This window comes from Entelurus aequoreus, linkage group LG03 (assembly GCF_033978785.1).
Source record: "Entelurus aequoreus isolate RoL-2023_Sb linkage group LG03, RoL_Eaeq_v1.1, whole genome shotgun sequence".
Lineage (NCBI taxonomy): Eukaryota > Metazoa > Chordata > Actinopteri > Syngnathiformes > Syngnathidae > Entelurus > Entelurus aequoreus.
In genome coordinates, this window is record NC_084733.1 from 14176360 (window position 1) to 14193290 (window position 16931).

Here is a 16931-nt window from a genome sequence, read left to right on the forward strand (position 1 = left end):
TCACATTCACACACTAGGGCCAATTTAGTGTTGCCAATCAACCTATCCCCAGGTCTTTGGAGGTGGGAGGAAGCCGGAGTAGCCGGCATGCTGTATGTTCAAATGTTTCAGCGTATTGCTCGTATGTCCTCTTGATGAAATACGTATTACAAGTAGCGCGGTTGTAATTTTTTCGTGTAAAATGTAGTAAACCTCAGAGCGTTAGTTCTGCCCGGGCCCCTGACGTTGTGTAAGGACGGCATTGTTAAGAGAATTGTTTTTAAAAATTGGCAAGCAATTTTAAGGCATTGATACACTGGGAACTGGTTCGGAACAAGAACCGGTTTTTGATTCCATCCCCTGTGTATTTTCGATATTTTTATTACATTTAGCCATTTGTATGCTTGAAAAGGCTTAATTTAGGCCCAAAATACAAAGAATATGCTTTAAAGAAATCTGCCATGGAGTGAATCTGCAAACATTGAAGTGTGACGCGGCGAAGGACAATTTTAGTATGATTAAAAAAACATTTTTACAAATAAATGTCTCCTCATAGATGTCTGTCTTTTCTTTGCAGTTGAACAAATAAATGGCCACTACAGTACAGTATGAGGTAGGGATGATACTCGAAACCGATTTTCCCGGTTGTTCGATAAGAAAAGAACTGAGTCCTCGGACTCGAATCCCTTTTTGAGAACCGGTACCCGTTATCGAGACCACTGTAGTAAAGAAAAAGAGTTGGTTCTTTATTCGAATCCCTGGGAACGAATCCCGTCCCGACCAGAAATGCCCCGTGGGACATCACAAGAAATGAAGTCACGTAGTCCAGTCATTAGGCGCAGATAGCGAAAGCAGGAAAAACAATGGACCGGAAAAAGCGCTCCAAGGTGTAATAAAGTTCAAAACAAAAGGTATAATCCAATGAATAACTTTACTGAGAGATTTGAGCAGGGTACAAACACATGACGAACACTTTTACGACCAACCGGAAACATAGCAACCAGGCTAGCAATGCACCTCCTTTACGGCAGCTGTCGCAACGTTCTTAAAGCAACCGCAGCACATACATATATGACATATCCCTTTTTTAACTTTTGTTTTTCTTTCCTTGTAAACAAAACAAAATCACACTGTATATGTGTTGTCTGTCTAATTATAAATAATGCAGACGAGGTGTGTTGGAGTTCTTGACGTTTACTTTCACAGCGTGCTCATAACCTCATTCTTAGCTGCCGGGTGGCGACATGCAACAACACTTTTCGGGGCTACCGCGCATGCTCGTCACTCCCGTTGCATGCTGGGTAGTGTAGTTGTTATATTCCCTAGCTCATAACATCACATCTTTCCCCCTATAAAGAAATAATGTTAACTCAGTAAAGTGTATTTCTTTTTTTAGCTTTAACTTTTCATTTTTTAGCATTGGACCCACATTTGCAAACAACTTTTCTCTTCATAGAATTTTCTTTCAATAAAGAAATAAAGTGCAAAAATGTCAAAGCATCATAACAAACAGTTATGTCAAATAGCAGCAGAAGTGCACTTTTTGGTGAGCTGTATTATTTTCAGTTTTGTGCCCAAAGGACTAATTTTATTTAAAACTATAATATTATTTATACACCTATAGTGATCACAGAGACAGGTTGTTTTTGTGTTACTGTATATATTTGTTTTTCTGAAAAATCCCACTTAATATACTTTGGGTAACAACAGTCAGTATTTATTTATTTAATTTTATTTTTTTAGGGGGGTAACAGTCAATATTTATTTATTTATTAGATTTTATTTTTTTCTTATATAATAAAAGTGAGCTTTTGTTAAACCAAATATTGTGTGTTTTTTTTCCATATACAACAACCTATCTGGACTCAATAAGAGAATCGATAAGGCTCGATCTCGATAATTTCTTATCAAACATCATCCCTAGTGTGAGGAAGTACAGTGTGTGATTGTGCTGAACTTTCACCACATTATGCAAATAAAGGTGTTATATTATTGTGCATCCTGTACACGGAACAGGCTCATCTGAATGGAATGCAGCCTTCGTTAAATGATTACGTATCATAAGTAACGTCTGTGCTCTTACTGTTGCTGCAGGCCATAATATTTGCAGTGAGCATATCCCAGTGATGAAATGACATAAATCACCTCGCTGCCTCCATGAATCCTAATGACTTTGCTCATCACCGAGGTTAATCACCACTCGGGTGGATTATCGTGTAATTAGTCGGACGCGTTCATAAGCTCTCAGGATGATTTATTTAAACGTCCCCTCAGCTTGTCGCGTAACACCGCCATCAGCAGGTCAATATTTTAACACATTCAGATGATGCAACGACAGAACTGCACAGCTTTTATTTTATCCATCCATCCATTTTCTACCGCTTGCCCCTCTTTTTTATATGTTTTCTAAATGTTGACGTGTGTCTTGTTTAACAGTATCAAAGCCATTGAGAGCACAGTGAAGGAGGATGACACGCAGTGGCTCACCTACTGGGTTGTGTATGGACTCTTCAGCATTGTAGAAGCCTTCTCTGACATCTTCCTCTTCTGGTTCCCCTTTTACTATGCTGGAAAGGTATCTTTATATATTTATGCTTTCCTTTTTTATTAGTAGGACTTGTGGGCCATGTTTCTCATTGATTCAGAAGTCAAACCTTCCCCATGTATTGAAGCGGTCATGTTGTTGGGTGGGTAGACAGCTCCCTCTTCTGGACACTACATCTTATGTCAACTTGGTAGAGCAAGTGGCAATTGTTGATTATAGTAATAGAAGCAAAATGCTCGGGTGATATGGCCTAAAATCTATATTGCGATATATATTACAGACTCCTGCAATACCGATATATAGCACAATATATTATTTGCTATGTAAATGATAAGAGAACACTGTCGAACTAGGTTACAAAGAGTCTTAATTTGGCTGCTGACATGTAGTATCATTGCGGTTGCATTATTTTCTTAAAACTTATTAGTCTACCTGCTAATTTACTGTTAATATCTGGTTACTTACTGTTGTAACATGATTCTAGCTTGACGTGTGCTATGATAAAGTTTGTCCCTGCAATTCTAATTAATTACCTCAGTTTTATCTAAAGTTCCTTCTGAGTTCTATTTGAAGGGCGCAGAGCACACCGCTATCAATACGCTAGCGTGTGGCGTGATCACTGCGTGTGCAATGACAAGCCCCTAGCAATAGTCCCAGACTTCAAATATCTTGGGAGCATCCTCTCCGAAAACTGCAGCATGGACAATGATGTTCAAAATCGAATCAGGTCTGCCTCAGCCTCCTTTGGTAGACTGCGTAAGAGGGTGTATGTGAACAAAGACCTCAGCATACGTACCAAGGTGGCAGTCTACCAAGCCATCTGTGTCTCCACACTATTATATGGCTGTGAAGCTTGGACCCTGTATCGCCACCACATCCAACAGCTGGAGAACTTTCACATCAAGTGTCTCCAGCGGATCCTTGGGCTGACATGGCGTGATCGTGTGCCACACACGGAAGTCCTGAGTAAAACTGGTACCAAGAGCCTGGAGGCCACTTTTCTCTAATACCAACTGCGATGGGCCGGCCACACCATCAGAATGTCAGTTGATAGACTTCCGCGACAACTGCTGTATGGACAACTTCATCATGGCCAGAGATCTGCAGGAGGCCAAAAGCGGAGATACAAGGACCAACTGAAAATAACTCTCAAGAGGTGTGGAATACAGCACACACAGCTGGAAAGCTCTGCCTCAGATCGCCCTCTCTGGAGGCAACTCTGCCATGCAGGCCTTCAACATTTTGAAGAGGAGCGAAGCGCAGCGAGGGAAGGGAAACGCCAGAGGAGGAAGATGGGCCCTGCAGCCAAGACCACAACAAACACTAACTTCATATGCCCCCATTGCAATAGACCATGTGGCTCTCGTATTGGACTTTTTAGTCACCTCAAAACTCACCAATAGAAGAAGTGGAAGTCATCATCGGATACGATGGACTACCATAAGCAAGTAAGCGTGTGAAATACGCGCCACCTTCCGACGGTCAAAACAAACCGTGATTAATCTTCATTCATTAGGTTGTGAGTTCAAACCCCAGGCGAGTCATACCAAAGACTATAAAAATGGGACCCATTACCTCCCTGCTTGGCACTCAGCATCAAGGGTTGGAATTGGGGGTTAAATCACCAAAAATGATTCCCGGGCGCGGCCACCGCTGCTGCCCACTACTACCCTCACCTCCCAGGAGGTGATCAAGGGTGATGGGTCAAATGCAGAGAATAATTTCGCCACACCTAGTGTGTGTGTGACAATCTTTGGTACTTTAACTTTAACTTACATCATTTTTTTTTATTAACCACATGCGTTAACACGTTAACGTTGACAAGGGTAGTAAAAATGTAATAGTCACTTACTCTTATGTTGTTTGGATACTTTACACTTTTGACCGATACTACAAACTTGGGTAATGAACCAACACCAAATAGTTACGGGGCAGTATTGGTCATACCAGTGCGGTTACTTGGGATTTTCAACATCATTGAATGATCACATTTCAAATCACAATTATAATCAGACTCAAACACAAGATGACAGTGTAATAATAACAAATAATATTTAAATGACTTTCTTTTATTCACATTGATATAAATCCTATGGTTTTTGCCCTTAAAGTCCTCCTGTGTCCAGGGACTAATTTCCTTAGTTTGTAAACTAACAAAAACAACAGGCTTTTTGATAATACATAAAATACTCTAACCACTGTAGTATCGACTATATAGGGAGACTGTACTTGGTGTTCTCAAGAAACATGTGCTATTTAATTATTTTTATTTATAAAAGATAGGGAGATTAACATATTTCTCCATATACTGGGTTAACGCATGCGCAGTGTTTGTGGGCGGGAAGAGGAGATCGAGTGTTTCTTGTGCGGGCAGTCCTTCGCCCAGTGGCATGTGCTTTGACACACGGCACAACGTGATCGTTAACCGTTCTTATCCAGTGGGTTTGTACCCGGTAACGGCGTCACCGATCTTTGTTGTCCACGTTGAAACGGTGTGTTCAGTCTTCCTCTCCATTGTGGCTGTTCTGTGAGGAAAGCTGTGTCCTGGTTCAGTTGTATCTCGCTTGACGAGCCCGTTGTTTTACCTCCAAATATCCGTTTGAGAGCTGACTTCATTGACGAGAAGCTTAGCTCCGTGTTAGCCGTCAGTGCTAGCTGCCTGTCTTTCTCATCGAGGCAGGCTGTGTCAAGAAGTTTAAAGGCTAACACCGCATCAGGGAGTGTCATATTGTACCTTTTCATCCGGTTGTAGCACTGTTCAAAGTCAATAATGTAGTCCACCATTGAAACAGAACTATTTTTGGTGATGCGGTCGAAGTATGTGTACGCTTAGTATGTGCGGTCCTTTTCCTCTTTCAGGAAAACATCATCCAGTTTTGCAAATAATGCCGTCATACCTTTGTCATTGTCCAACTCCTCCGCAGATATCTCCATTGCGATTTCTCTGGCTCTTCCTTCAAGTCCCAAAGCCACAGCCAGTGCTTGCTTTTTGTTATCGAGTTCTGTAACCCGCGTCCAAATGTTAACTTCATTTTTCCAGCACTCGTATGGCTTGGACTCGTCAAACCTCGGCGGTATTTTATAGTTAGCAGCCATCCTCAACCATCCTCTGCTACCAATGTTAAATGCGGGTGAATAAACACGACGTCTATTCTGGTTTACAACTTTTAATCAAGTGACGCACAGAGGTAAAACCGGAAACACTCTATCCCCTCTTCCCGCCCACAAACACTGCGTATGCGTTAACCTAGTACATGGAGAAACATGTTAACACTTGGTATCATTACTGTGTATATTTTGATTGATACACTTACCTTTTGTTCACATTCACACCTTTTGTTTACATTCACATGCGGTTAGCATAACCTTCTAAAAGTGTGTAGTGTAGCGTGTTAGGCCTCCAGTGATAATTATACCTGTAAGAAACATAGTTTATTTGCCACCAAATAGGTGAGGATTGCTGACTTAGAAGCATCTGCACTGTGGAGGGGCGTTAGTCGTTAGCAATGACGGCACATTGCGCTGAGGTCGCGTTTGTTCACGGGACACAGCCAGTATGTGTATCAACATGCATCATCACAATATAACAATAGTATTAAAAACTGTTGTCGGATAAATTCATATTGTACATATCGCGCAACCCTAGTCTGGGCCAATCAATTCTGGGAACCTGGTTGACCTCCGAATCATATTGTGAAGGCTGTAGTCTTTGCCAAAAGATCTGAATTTTTTCGTAAACGTCATCTCTCTCTCCCCTCAGTGCGCATTCCTCATCTGGTGCATGTCTCCGGTGACGTGGAACGGCTCCGACATCTTGTACATGCGTGTCATCCGCCCATTTTTCCTGAAACACCAGGAAGCCATGGACAGCGTGGTGAGCGACCTCACCGCCACGGCCACGAGCGTGTCAGAAAGCGTCAGAAAGGAGGGTGAGATACCAACAGTGCACATGCAAGTACCACCACATTTATATACTTGGATACTCTCTGGCATGCAGCAGCAGCAGCCTTTCTCCTCCTGCATGCTGAACTCGACATGCATACCTCACATTCACTTTTCGAATTAACCATTTTGCAAAAATACACACCTATCATTTCAGCAACCATTTCTTCATACTGTATCTTCTCCAGACACAATATTGTAGAACGCTGGCTAGAACACGGAGTAGTCGCTGTACTGCTTGTATAGTACAGTTGATTTACTATCCACTGAAAATGTGTCGACACACAACCATTATTGTGTAAATTGTGGGCAACACAATATTTAGTATGAGTACAATTGTTATTTATCACTGCCTTAATCCTCTTGGAGATGGACCTAATTCTGATTTCGCCCACAGTCAACGGACGATCAGTCGAATTTGCAGAGTTGTTATTTAAGAGATATTTAGTAATATACTGAATGGTCACTAGGTATCAGTAATGTCATATATGTATGTATAAAGTGTATCAATCTTAACCTATAATTAAAGATAATTATAATACAAAAAATACAACTAGTATTTCATTAACGTAAACTAAAAAAGATCTGATTTACTACTTTTCTACCTTAAAATGAACAACGGTAGATCACATGACTTAAAGACTACATCTTTGCCTTGGATTTAATTCAAATCATCAACATTGTTATTCATACTTTCTTTAGTAATGTATGAACTAAATGTCCATATACAATGTTATTACAGTGGCTACGGAAAGTATTCAGACCCCTTTAAATGCTTCACTCTTTGTTTCGTTGGAGCCAGTTGCTAAAATAAAATAAAAAATCGTTTTATATGTTATTAATGTACACTCGGCACCCCATCTTGACAGGAAAAAAACAAATGTAGAATTTTTTATGAAAAAGAAAAAAACTCCATCACATGTAAACAAGTATTCAGACCCTTTGCTCAATCCTTTGTTGATGCACCTTTGGCAGCAATTACAGCCTCAAGTCTTTTTGAATACGATGCCATAGGGCTGGGCATTATGGCCTTTTTTTTAATATTGCAATATTTTAAGGCCATATCGCGATACACGATATATATCTCGATATTTTGCCTTAGCCTTGAATGAACACTTGATGCATATAATCACAGCAGTATGTTGATTCTATGTGTCTACATTAAAACATTCTTCTTCATACTGCATTAATATATGCTACTTTAAAACTTTCATGTAGAGAAGGAAATCACAACTAAAAAAATCACTATTTTCTTTTCATACGGTGTTGATCTGGAAATCTTTGCCTCTGCATTTTGATGGTGTGGGCGTGTGGCACCGAACGGAGATGTTGACATGCGGAGTAAGCACTCTTCATTCTCCAGCAGGTGACTTTTCAAATGATGCTACATATTAGCAGTAATGCTAGTTTTTATAGCAACGCTTTCGCCCCACACTTGACAAATTACGGTTGTCTGTTCGACTAATTCCCACTTGAAGCCAAACCACCGCCAGACGATGTTTTTGGGGGAATTAATTATTCCTTCATTTGTTACCAGATTCGCGCCTTCTTTCGCTCGTATTACTGCTAGCATCACAGCTAACGTTAGCCATGCTGCTACCTCTCTGCTGCGCGAGGGCGTATACGTATGTGACGTGTGTAGAAGCTGCGCTTGCTGTCTGTGAGAAGGAGAGACAGGAAAGAGCGAGGAGAGCCTGTTGTGTAATGCCTGCAGCTAAAAGCAACTGCGTGAGAACGTATACTCGAATATCACGATATAGTCATTTTCTATATCGCACGGAGACAAACCCGCGATATATTGATATATCGCCCAGCCCTACAATGCCATAAGCTTGGCACACCTATATTTGGGTCGTTTCGCCCATTCCTCTTTGCCCTTTTCTATTTGAAGCACCTCTCAAGCTCAATCAAATTTTAGGGGAAGCATTGGTTTTCAGGATGGCTCTGTACATTGCTGCATTTATCTCCCCTCCCGAGCTGCCACCTTATCGTGGAAGAGGAGTTAAAGTGTCCCACTGATCCTCGGAGCTATGTTGTCTGGGGGCTTCAATGCTCCGGACAAACAGATCCTAGGTAAGACATAGAATAAAGAGCAGCTCACAGACCTTTGCAGTCCCTAGAGGAAGCACTGTAGAGTGCTCCCCCAGGTGATTCCCTTGTTCCGCCGGGGGACTTCACGCAGTGGCAACGGCCGTGAAACCTGGAGAGGCGTGTTTGGGAGAAACAGCCGCCCGGATCTAAACCTGAGTGTTTTGTTATTGGACTTCTGGGCTTGTCACAGATTATCCATAAGGAACACCATATGTGCACTTGGCACCGTGACATCCTAGGTGATGATCGACTTTGTAGTTGTGTCATCGGATTTGCAGCCTCATGTTTTGGACACTCGGGTGAAGAGAGGGTCAGAGCTTTCCATCGATCACCACCGGGTGGTGAGTTGGCGCCGATGGTGGGGGAGGATGCCGGTCAATCCTGGCAGGCACAAATGCATTGTGAGGGTCTGCTGGGAACATCTAGCAGTGTCTCCAGCTAGAGAGAGTTTCAATTCCCACCTCTGGATGAACTTGGAATATGTCACAAGGGAGGTGCTGGAAATTGTGTCTAAGTGGACCATGTTCCGTGCCTCCAGTGTTGAGACGGCCGATCGGAGCTGTGGCTGCTAGGTGGTTGGAGCCCGTTGTGGTGGCAATTCCAGAACCCGCTGGTGGACCCCAGCGGTGAGGGATGTCGTCAAGCTGCAGGAGTCTTACCGGGTCCTTTTGGTTAGTGGGATTCCGGAGGCAGCAGACCGGTACCGAGAGGCCAAGTGGTGTGCAACTTCGCCGGTTGCACAGACAAGATTAAAGATTAAGATTAAAGAACCAATGATTGTCACACACACACTAGATGTGGTGAAATTTGTCCTCTGCATTTGTCCCATCCCCTTGGGGAGCAGTGTGCAGCAGCGGCGCCGCGCCCGGGAATCATTTTGGTGATTTAACCCCCAACTCCAACCCTTTGTTGCAGGGAGGTTATGGGTCCCATTTTTATAGTCTTTGGTATAAACTCGGACATAGGAGGAGTTCGGGGAAACCATGGAAAACGACTTCTGAACTACTTCGAAGCGAGTCTGGTCCACCATCCGCCACCTCAGGAGGGTGAAGCAAAGCAGTGTCAACACCACGTACGGTGGGGATGGTGTGCTGCTGACCTCGATTCAGGATAGTGTGGATCGGTGGAGACAATACTTCAAAGGACCTCCTCAATCCCACCTATACACGTTTCTATGAGGAAGCAGTGCCTGGGGAATCTGTGGTGGACTCTCCTATTTCTGGGGCGCAGGTTACCGAGGTAGTTAAATAGCTCCTCGCTGGCAGGGCCCCAAGGCTGGGTGAGATCTGCCCAGAGTTCCTTAAGGCTTTGGATGCTGTGGGGCTGTCTTGGTTGACAAGATTTTGCAACATTGCGTAAACATTGGGGGCAATGCCTCTGGATTGGCAGACCAGGGTGGAGGTTCCTCTCTTTAAGAAGGGGAACTGGAGGGTGTGTTCCAACTATCGTGTGATCACACCCCTCAGCCTTTCCGGTGAAGTCTATTCAGGCGTATTGGAGAGGAGGATACGCCGGAGAGTCAAACCTCTGTTTTCCTCCTGGTCGTGGAACTGTGGATCAGCTCTTTACTCTCGGCAGGATACTCAAGGGTGCATGGGAGTTTGCCCAACCAGTCTACATGTGCTTTGTGGACTTGGAGAAGGTATTGGATCGTGTTCCTTGGGAGGTCCTGTGGGGAGTGCTCAAGAAGGATGGGGTATCGGACCGCCTGATGGTGGTAGTCCGTTCCACATATGATCGGTGTCAGAGCTCGGTCCGCATTGCCGGCAGTAAGTCGTACCTGTTTCCAGTGAGCGTTGGACTCCGCCAGGACTGCTCTTTGTCACCGGTTCTGTTCATACCTTTTATGGAGAAGATATTGCCCCAAGTGGAGGAATTAATGTACCTCGGAGTCTTGTTCACGAGTGAGGCGAAAGTGGATCGTGAGATCGACAGGCCGAATGGAGCGGCGACTGCAGTAATGCGGACCCTGTATCAATCCGTCGTGAAGAAAGAGCTTAGCCGGAAGGCAAAGCTCTCAATTTACCAGTTGATCTACGGTTCCATCCTCACCTATGGTCATGAGCTTTGGGTTAAGACCAAAAGGACAAGCTCACGGGTACAAGTGGCTGAAATTAGTTTACTCCATCAAGTGGCGGGGCTCTCCCTTAAAGATAGGGTGAGACACTCTGTCATTCGGGAGGACCTCAGAGTAAACCCGCTGCTCCTCCACATCAAGAGGAGCCAGATGAGCTGGTTCGGGTATCTGGTCAGGATGCCCCCCGAACGCCTCCCTGTGGAGGTGTATAGGGCACGACCGACCGATAGGAGGCCACGGGGAAGACCCAGGACACGTTGGAGGGGACTACGTCTACCAGCTGGCCTGGGAAGGCTTCGGGATCCCCCGGGAGGAGCTGGACAACATGGCTGGGTAGAGGGAAGTCTGGGCTTCTCTGCTGAGGCTGCTGCCCCCGCGACCCGACCTCGGATAAGCGTCGGAGGAAGGATGGATGGTCTGGATACTTATGTGCATGTAATTTTTTATTTTAAAAAAATGTGCAATAAAATCTACACTCCTGTTTTTTTCTGTCAAGATGGAGTGCTGAGTGTTAATGAGAAAGAAAATGAACCTTTTTTGATTTTTGCAAATGGCTGCAATGAAACAAAGAGTGAAACATTTTTAAGGGGTGTGAATACTTTTCGTACCCACTGTATGTCTATGACGATCACAGTAAACACCAGTGTCTTTCAAACACATTAAACCATTACCAACAGCTCATGGCTTCAAAGCCATGAGCTGTAGCCTTCTCTCCTATTCACATTCCCAAATAGCTACCGTATTTTTCGGAGTATAAGTCGCACTGGAGTATAAGTCACATTTTTTGGGGAAATGTATTTGATAACACCCAACACCAAGAATAGACATTTGAAAGGCAATTTAAAATAAATAAAGAATAATGAACAACAGGCTGAATAAGTGTACGTTATATGAGGCATAAATAACCAACTGAGAACGTGCCTGGTATGTTAACGTAACATATTATGGTAAGAGTCATTCAAATAACTATAACATATAGAACATGCTATACGTTTACCAAACAAAATGTCACTCCTAATCGCTAAATCCCATGAAATCTTATACGTCTAGTCTCTTACGTGAATGAGCTAAATAATATTATTTGATATTTTAGGGTAATGTGTTAATAATTTCACACATAAGTCGCTCCTGAGTATAAATCGCACCCCCGGCCAAACTATGAAAAAAAACTGCGACTTATAGTCCGAAAAATGCGGTACACAAAAAACTGGGACTTCACATGCAGGTGTAAAACTAGAAGAAACCAAACTATTTGAAAAAGTGCATGGAAATACACTGAATGTTTTTAAAAATGTTCATTGTAATCCTAACCTCAAAAAGCACAGGATTTCAACAAGAATTGGAAAACAAATACTGTATTGATGTTTTGCTCATTTTATGCCACATAGACCTAAAAGTAGACTAGATGGCAGCAAAAGCACGTACTTTGCGCTTATTGTGAAATTACTGGACAGTTTTAATTATAACTAATATTTAGGGCTGGGCGATAAAAACAATATCAATCCATATTGCAATAGACACGTAATTGATATTAATAAAAAAAAATGCGTCTAATAAAACGTTCAATATATATATATTTTTCCTTCTTTGTCGGAAGAAACCGGAAGCAAGGTTGGTTGCATGAACAGAGTCACTCGCTTTCTGGTAACCAAGCAACGCAGGAAGTGATCACTGATCAGTGGGAGTGACACGCTAACAGCCAATCAGGTAACAGTACTAGTATTAATCTTTTTGGTTGCGCCATTTTGTTGTCCTGGGTTGATTCTTTGCATGGAGTGAGAAGAGAAAGTAAAAGTGAGTGCTCTAGAGAGCGGGAAAAAAAAGTGAATATATCAGGAAAAGTCACCTCGACAGTTTCAGTTTTTATCGAACATGCATACGATACAATGTAATGCATCACATATTTCCAGTTGTTTCATTACAGCACGTCCGAAAAGGAGTAGGAAGAAGCAGAGCTTATTTAATCCTACCCCTTTTCGTATCATATCATTTTATACAATTTATTTCTCTGTTTGTAACAGATTAGTGAATAAATAAATTAGTAATATAGCATAAGTAGGTAAACAAATAATAAATACATAAATAATCATCGCAAAAAAAAACAAGGTTGTAGTTGTTCATCATAATTGTTCTTCTTGGCACTTTGTGAACACTTGTCGTTTGAACAGTCTCTTAAACTGAATCATATTGGTGCTTTCTTTGCGTAATCCATTCCATAATTTATTTTCCACATACAGATATCAGTGTTTCCCATAAACTGCCAAGATACCTGTGGCGGTAAGGGCGTGGCTATGGGTGTGGTCACCATTACATCATCAAGTAATTTGCATAATTTACTACAATTATATGATTTTCTCTAAAAGCTCAAAAAATGTATACTTACTAATTAATAATAACAGTTTTGTTTTAAACGTCCATCCATCCATCCATCCATTTTACAATATAATTACAACACTTTATGTACATATTTATATACAGATTTGAACAATAAGTTATTCACTGAAATATATTTATTAATTGTGGTTCTTACAAAAAATATATCTTGTAAAATATAAAAGCCAAAATGTCTCATAAAGCTCTGCCCCTTTAATTAGTGCATACTAAATAATTTAACTTTAGCCTACTACTACAACTATATTATTTACCAGCAACATAAAGTGAAACAGAGGCAGAGGTGTCCTGCCACAGTCAGTAACAAATAAACAGAAAACAGTAGTGGTGGTAGATAGACACAGAGCTTCATCAAACATCTGATCCACTGAACAAAGAGCTCCAAAAATCTTGAACTTTAGACTGCCATCAGTTTTACTCCCTACACTTAACCATGTGTTTCCTACTGCCTGCAGACTTTGCACCCTTTGTTATATACACATGTTGTGTTTCTAATATAAATACATTTAATAAAGTCAAATACAAATAAGGCAACAAGAGAAGTATCCTACACTTCTCTTTTGTAAAGTAAATCTGAACAACCGATATGGGCATCTACATCAACTATATGATTTGCCTGAGAAGCTGGAGCGGACCAAAAAAATAAATAATTTTTTATTTTTTTTTAATTTTTAATTTTTTTTATTTGTGGCGGACGTAATTATTTCGTGGCGGGCCGCCACAAATAAATGAATGTGTGGGAAACACTGGATATATTAAAAAAGGTCTTAAGTGTTGTATGTGCATACAAATGCTTTAAATTAGATTTTCTTTTAAGGTTATATTTCTCTTCTTTTGTTGAAAAGAATTGTTGAACATTCTTGGGTAGCAAGTTATAGTTTGCTTTGTGCATAATTTTAGCTGTTTGCAAATGTGCCAAGTCGTTAAATTTCAATATTTTTGATTCGATACCTAAAGGGTTTGAATGTTCTCTATATCCAACATTATGTCTTATTATTCTAATTGATCTTTTTTGTAACACCGTTAGTGAATAAAGCGCACATTTGTTGTTGTTTCCCCATATTTCTGCACAATAACTCAGATATGGTAACACTAGCCAGCAATAGAGAATATGGACTGATTTCTGGTCCAGAACATATTTAGCTTTATTCAATAATGAACTGTTACTTGCTATTTTATGTTGTATATTTTTAACATGAGGTTTCCAGTTCATGTTATCTATTATTACACCCAAAAATTTGTTTTCTCTTACCCTTTCATTGTCTGCTCCGTCTATTTGTATTTGACTTTCTCTTCTACTGTTACCGTATACAATTATTTTACTTTTACTGAGATTCAAAGATAGTCTGTTTGTGTCAAACCATATTTTTAATGTGTTAAACTCTTCTGTTATTATTTGTATTAGCTTTTGGGTGTTCTCTCCTGAACAAAACGTATCATCTGCAAATAACACTAACTTTAAGGCCTTTGTAACTTTACAAATGTAGTTTATATAAAGAGTGAACAATTTTGGTCCCAGTATTGATCCCTGAGGTACGGCACAAGATAATTTCAGCTCTGTAGACGTTTGTTCAACTATCTTCACATATTGCTTCCTGTTAGTTAAGTAGCTTCTTACCCGGTTCAAGACCAACCCTCTGATGCCATAGCGTTGTAATTTTCATTGTCAAATGCCTTTGTTAAATCCATAGGCAGTTTTTAAAATGTTTTGAAACGGACCGTAGTGAGACTAATGTGGTGTGTAGATGATGCAAGCCGCTCATCTTCACCAAGACTGGTAATACCACACCACCTTAGTTAGCTGTACTCACTCATTAGAGCACAGTTGTAACTTCTTGGCACTAAACCTGCAGAAATTAGTCCTTCTCAGGTTTCTCTGTTTACATTTTCACACTTTGCACTATTGTGTTACACTTTCAGCATTTCTTACATATTCCTTATTTTTGCCCCTTTATTTTAAGAGGTTATTGTTAAGTGTTCAATGTGATTTTAGAATTTTACATACATTGTTTTCCATGGTTGCGTTGACATTTTATTTTCCTTTCTGCCTTGCTAGCTGAGGGGATTATATAATCAGAGGAAGGTTACATTTGAAATAAAAATGTTCACATTATATATTTTTCTCCTGGTTCTTATTTTTGATGGGTCATAAATATGAATAATTATCGATATCGACCAATGTAAAACACTTATATCATGATATCACCCAGCCCGACTAATAATAGTAATAATTTATTACAAGTATAGACTTCCTTATGGTTCTCTGTTGTCCACAAGTTGCAGACATTCTTTGGGTGTTTGTCTATCTCATGGGTTGGGAACCTTTTTGGCTGAGAGAGCCATGAAAGCCAAATATTTTAAAATGTATTTCCATAAGAGCCATATAATATTTCTTAACTGAATACAACTAAATGTGTGCATTTGTAAGTAAGATCAACATTTTTAGAGTATAATAAGTCTCTTATTCTTTTTAATAACATTGTTATTATGAAGCTAACCAATAGTAAATAAAATACTTCTTACCATTAATGCAACTTCTTGAACAGGTGCGGTAGAAAACGGATGGATGGATTAAAATGCATGAGAATGTTTTATATTTTGAACGTTATTTTTAACACTGATTGATTACCAGCGGAATTATTCATTACTTATCGTGTTAAGCAATGTCAACTAAGATTTATCTGAAAGCCAGATGCAGTCATCAAAAGAGCCACATCTTGTTCGAGAGCCATAGGTTCCCTACCCCTGGTCTATCTCAAACATTCATTTATGCTCCAACACACCCACACATTAAGATAAATAATTAAGGATTATATAAACAAATAAATGCTGTAAAAGATTAAATAAACATATGAATACCGTACTTTTCGGGCCTTACGGCGCACAGGATTCTAAGGCATGTTGAAGCACAGTACGCCTGACTACGGTAGCAGTATTGCGCCGACAATCCATCAAGCGGTGCGTCTTCGTAGCTTATCAAAGTCTCATTGAAACATTTTGACAGACTTTTGAAGCGTCGTGTGTAATGTTTTATATTTTCAACGAAATATCAAAGTTTTGGGCTTGCTTTGCCAGCATCATTTATTGAACAGGGGGTCAGTCAACTTGCAATTCACATGTATCTGTTATGTGTGACTGCCATCTGCTGGTCACACTTAGTCCAACAAATACAGTACATGAAACTAGCAAGTGAAGACACCAGTATTTGCCAGATGTTTGTATACTACATTACACGGAAGGCTGTAGACCGGAACAGGAAGCAGGTCCGAGCTATGCGGTAGAATAGTAATCATGCATTTGAGCAATAGAGAGTTTATTGTTTACATGTTGTTGGTCCTGCTTCGTCTACACAAGAAACAAAGTATCTCTAAGCTGTCGTATTTGTTCCTTGAAGATGTGCTGTGATAAAAATGCTTGCTGAAATGTGGTGTGCACCTTTTTGTGAGCTATTCTACATTTCCAAATTAGAATTTGCAGAACATTTTTGAAATTATTCTTCTCTTTTTTTTTTTGTCTTCAGCTGTTAATCGGGCTCTCAACCATGGCAGGGACCAGTGAGGACCTTGGGAAAGTCTTGTGTGATTTCTGTGTGTATGAGACAAAGTGAATGTGTGGGTTTTTTTTGCGAATGTGTGTGTGTTTACGTCCTCTGGCATGGAAGTGAATTATGATTTAAAGCTCATATCAAGCAATTCATTGCTGTCGGTACGATGAGCACAAATGTGAACATTTAGTCGGACCATTTAAGACTGGAAACAAAAAACTTTATTATATCGACGTCTTTTTTTCCCTCTCACCATGGTGAACTCGCGCATGTAGCAGCTCATTTTTTAAGATCTTTCCAATCGATGTCTTAATGTACATCTTCTAATGACGAAGACACAATAAAATGCAACCTTGACGAAC

General features: G+C 40.7%; 1 protein-coding gene across 3 annotated transcripts in view; it reads left to right on the forward strand.

The window, feature by feature from the left end:
• The window catches only part of LOC133646197 (receptor expression-enhancing protein 6-like), a 31538-nt gene extending 14607 nt beyond the window's left edge, over positions 1-16931 (forward strand). The window contains exons 4-7 of one of the 3 annotated variants that reach the window (XM_062041328.1): positions 2416-2554; positions 6285-6453; positions 12232-12341; positions 16546-16931. In XM_062041328.1, the coding sequence (XP_061897312.1) occupies positions 2416-2554; positions 6285-6453; positions 12232-12302 (379 nt within the window). In that variant the 3' untranslated portion in view covers positions 12303-12341; positions 16546-16931. Of the gene's footprint in view, positions 1-2415; positions 2555-6284; positions 6476-12231; positions 12342-16545 lie in introns of all 3 variants that reach the window. The other 2 variants (XM_062041331.1, XM_062041329.1) reach the window with 2 other exon arrangements.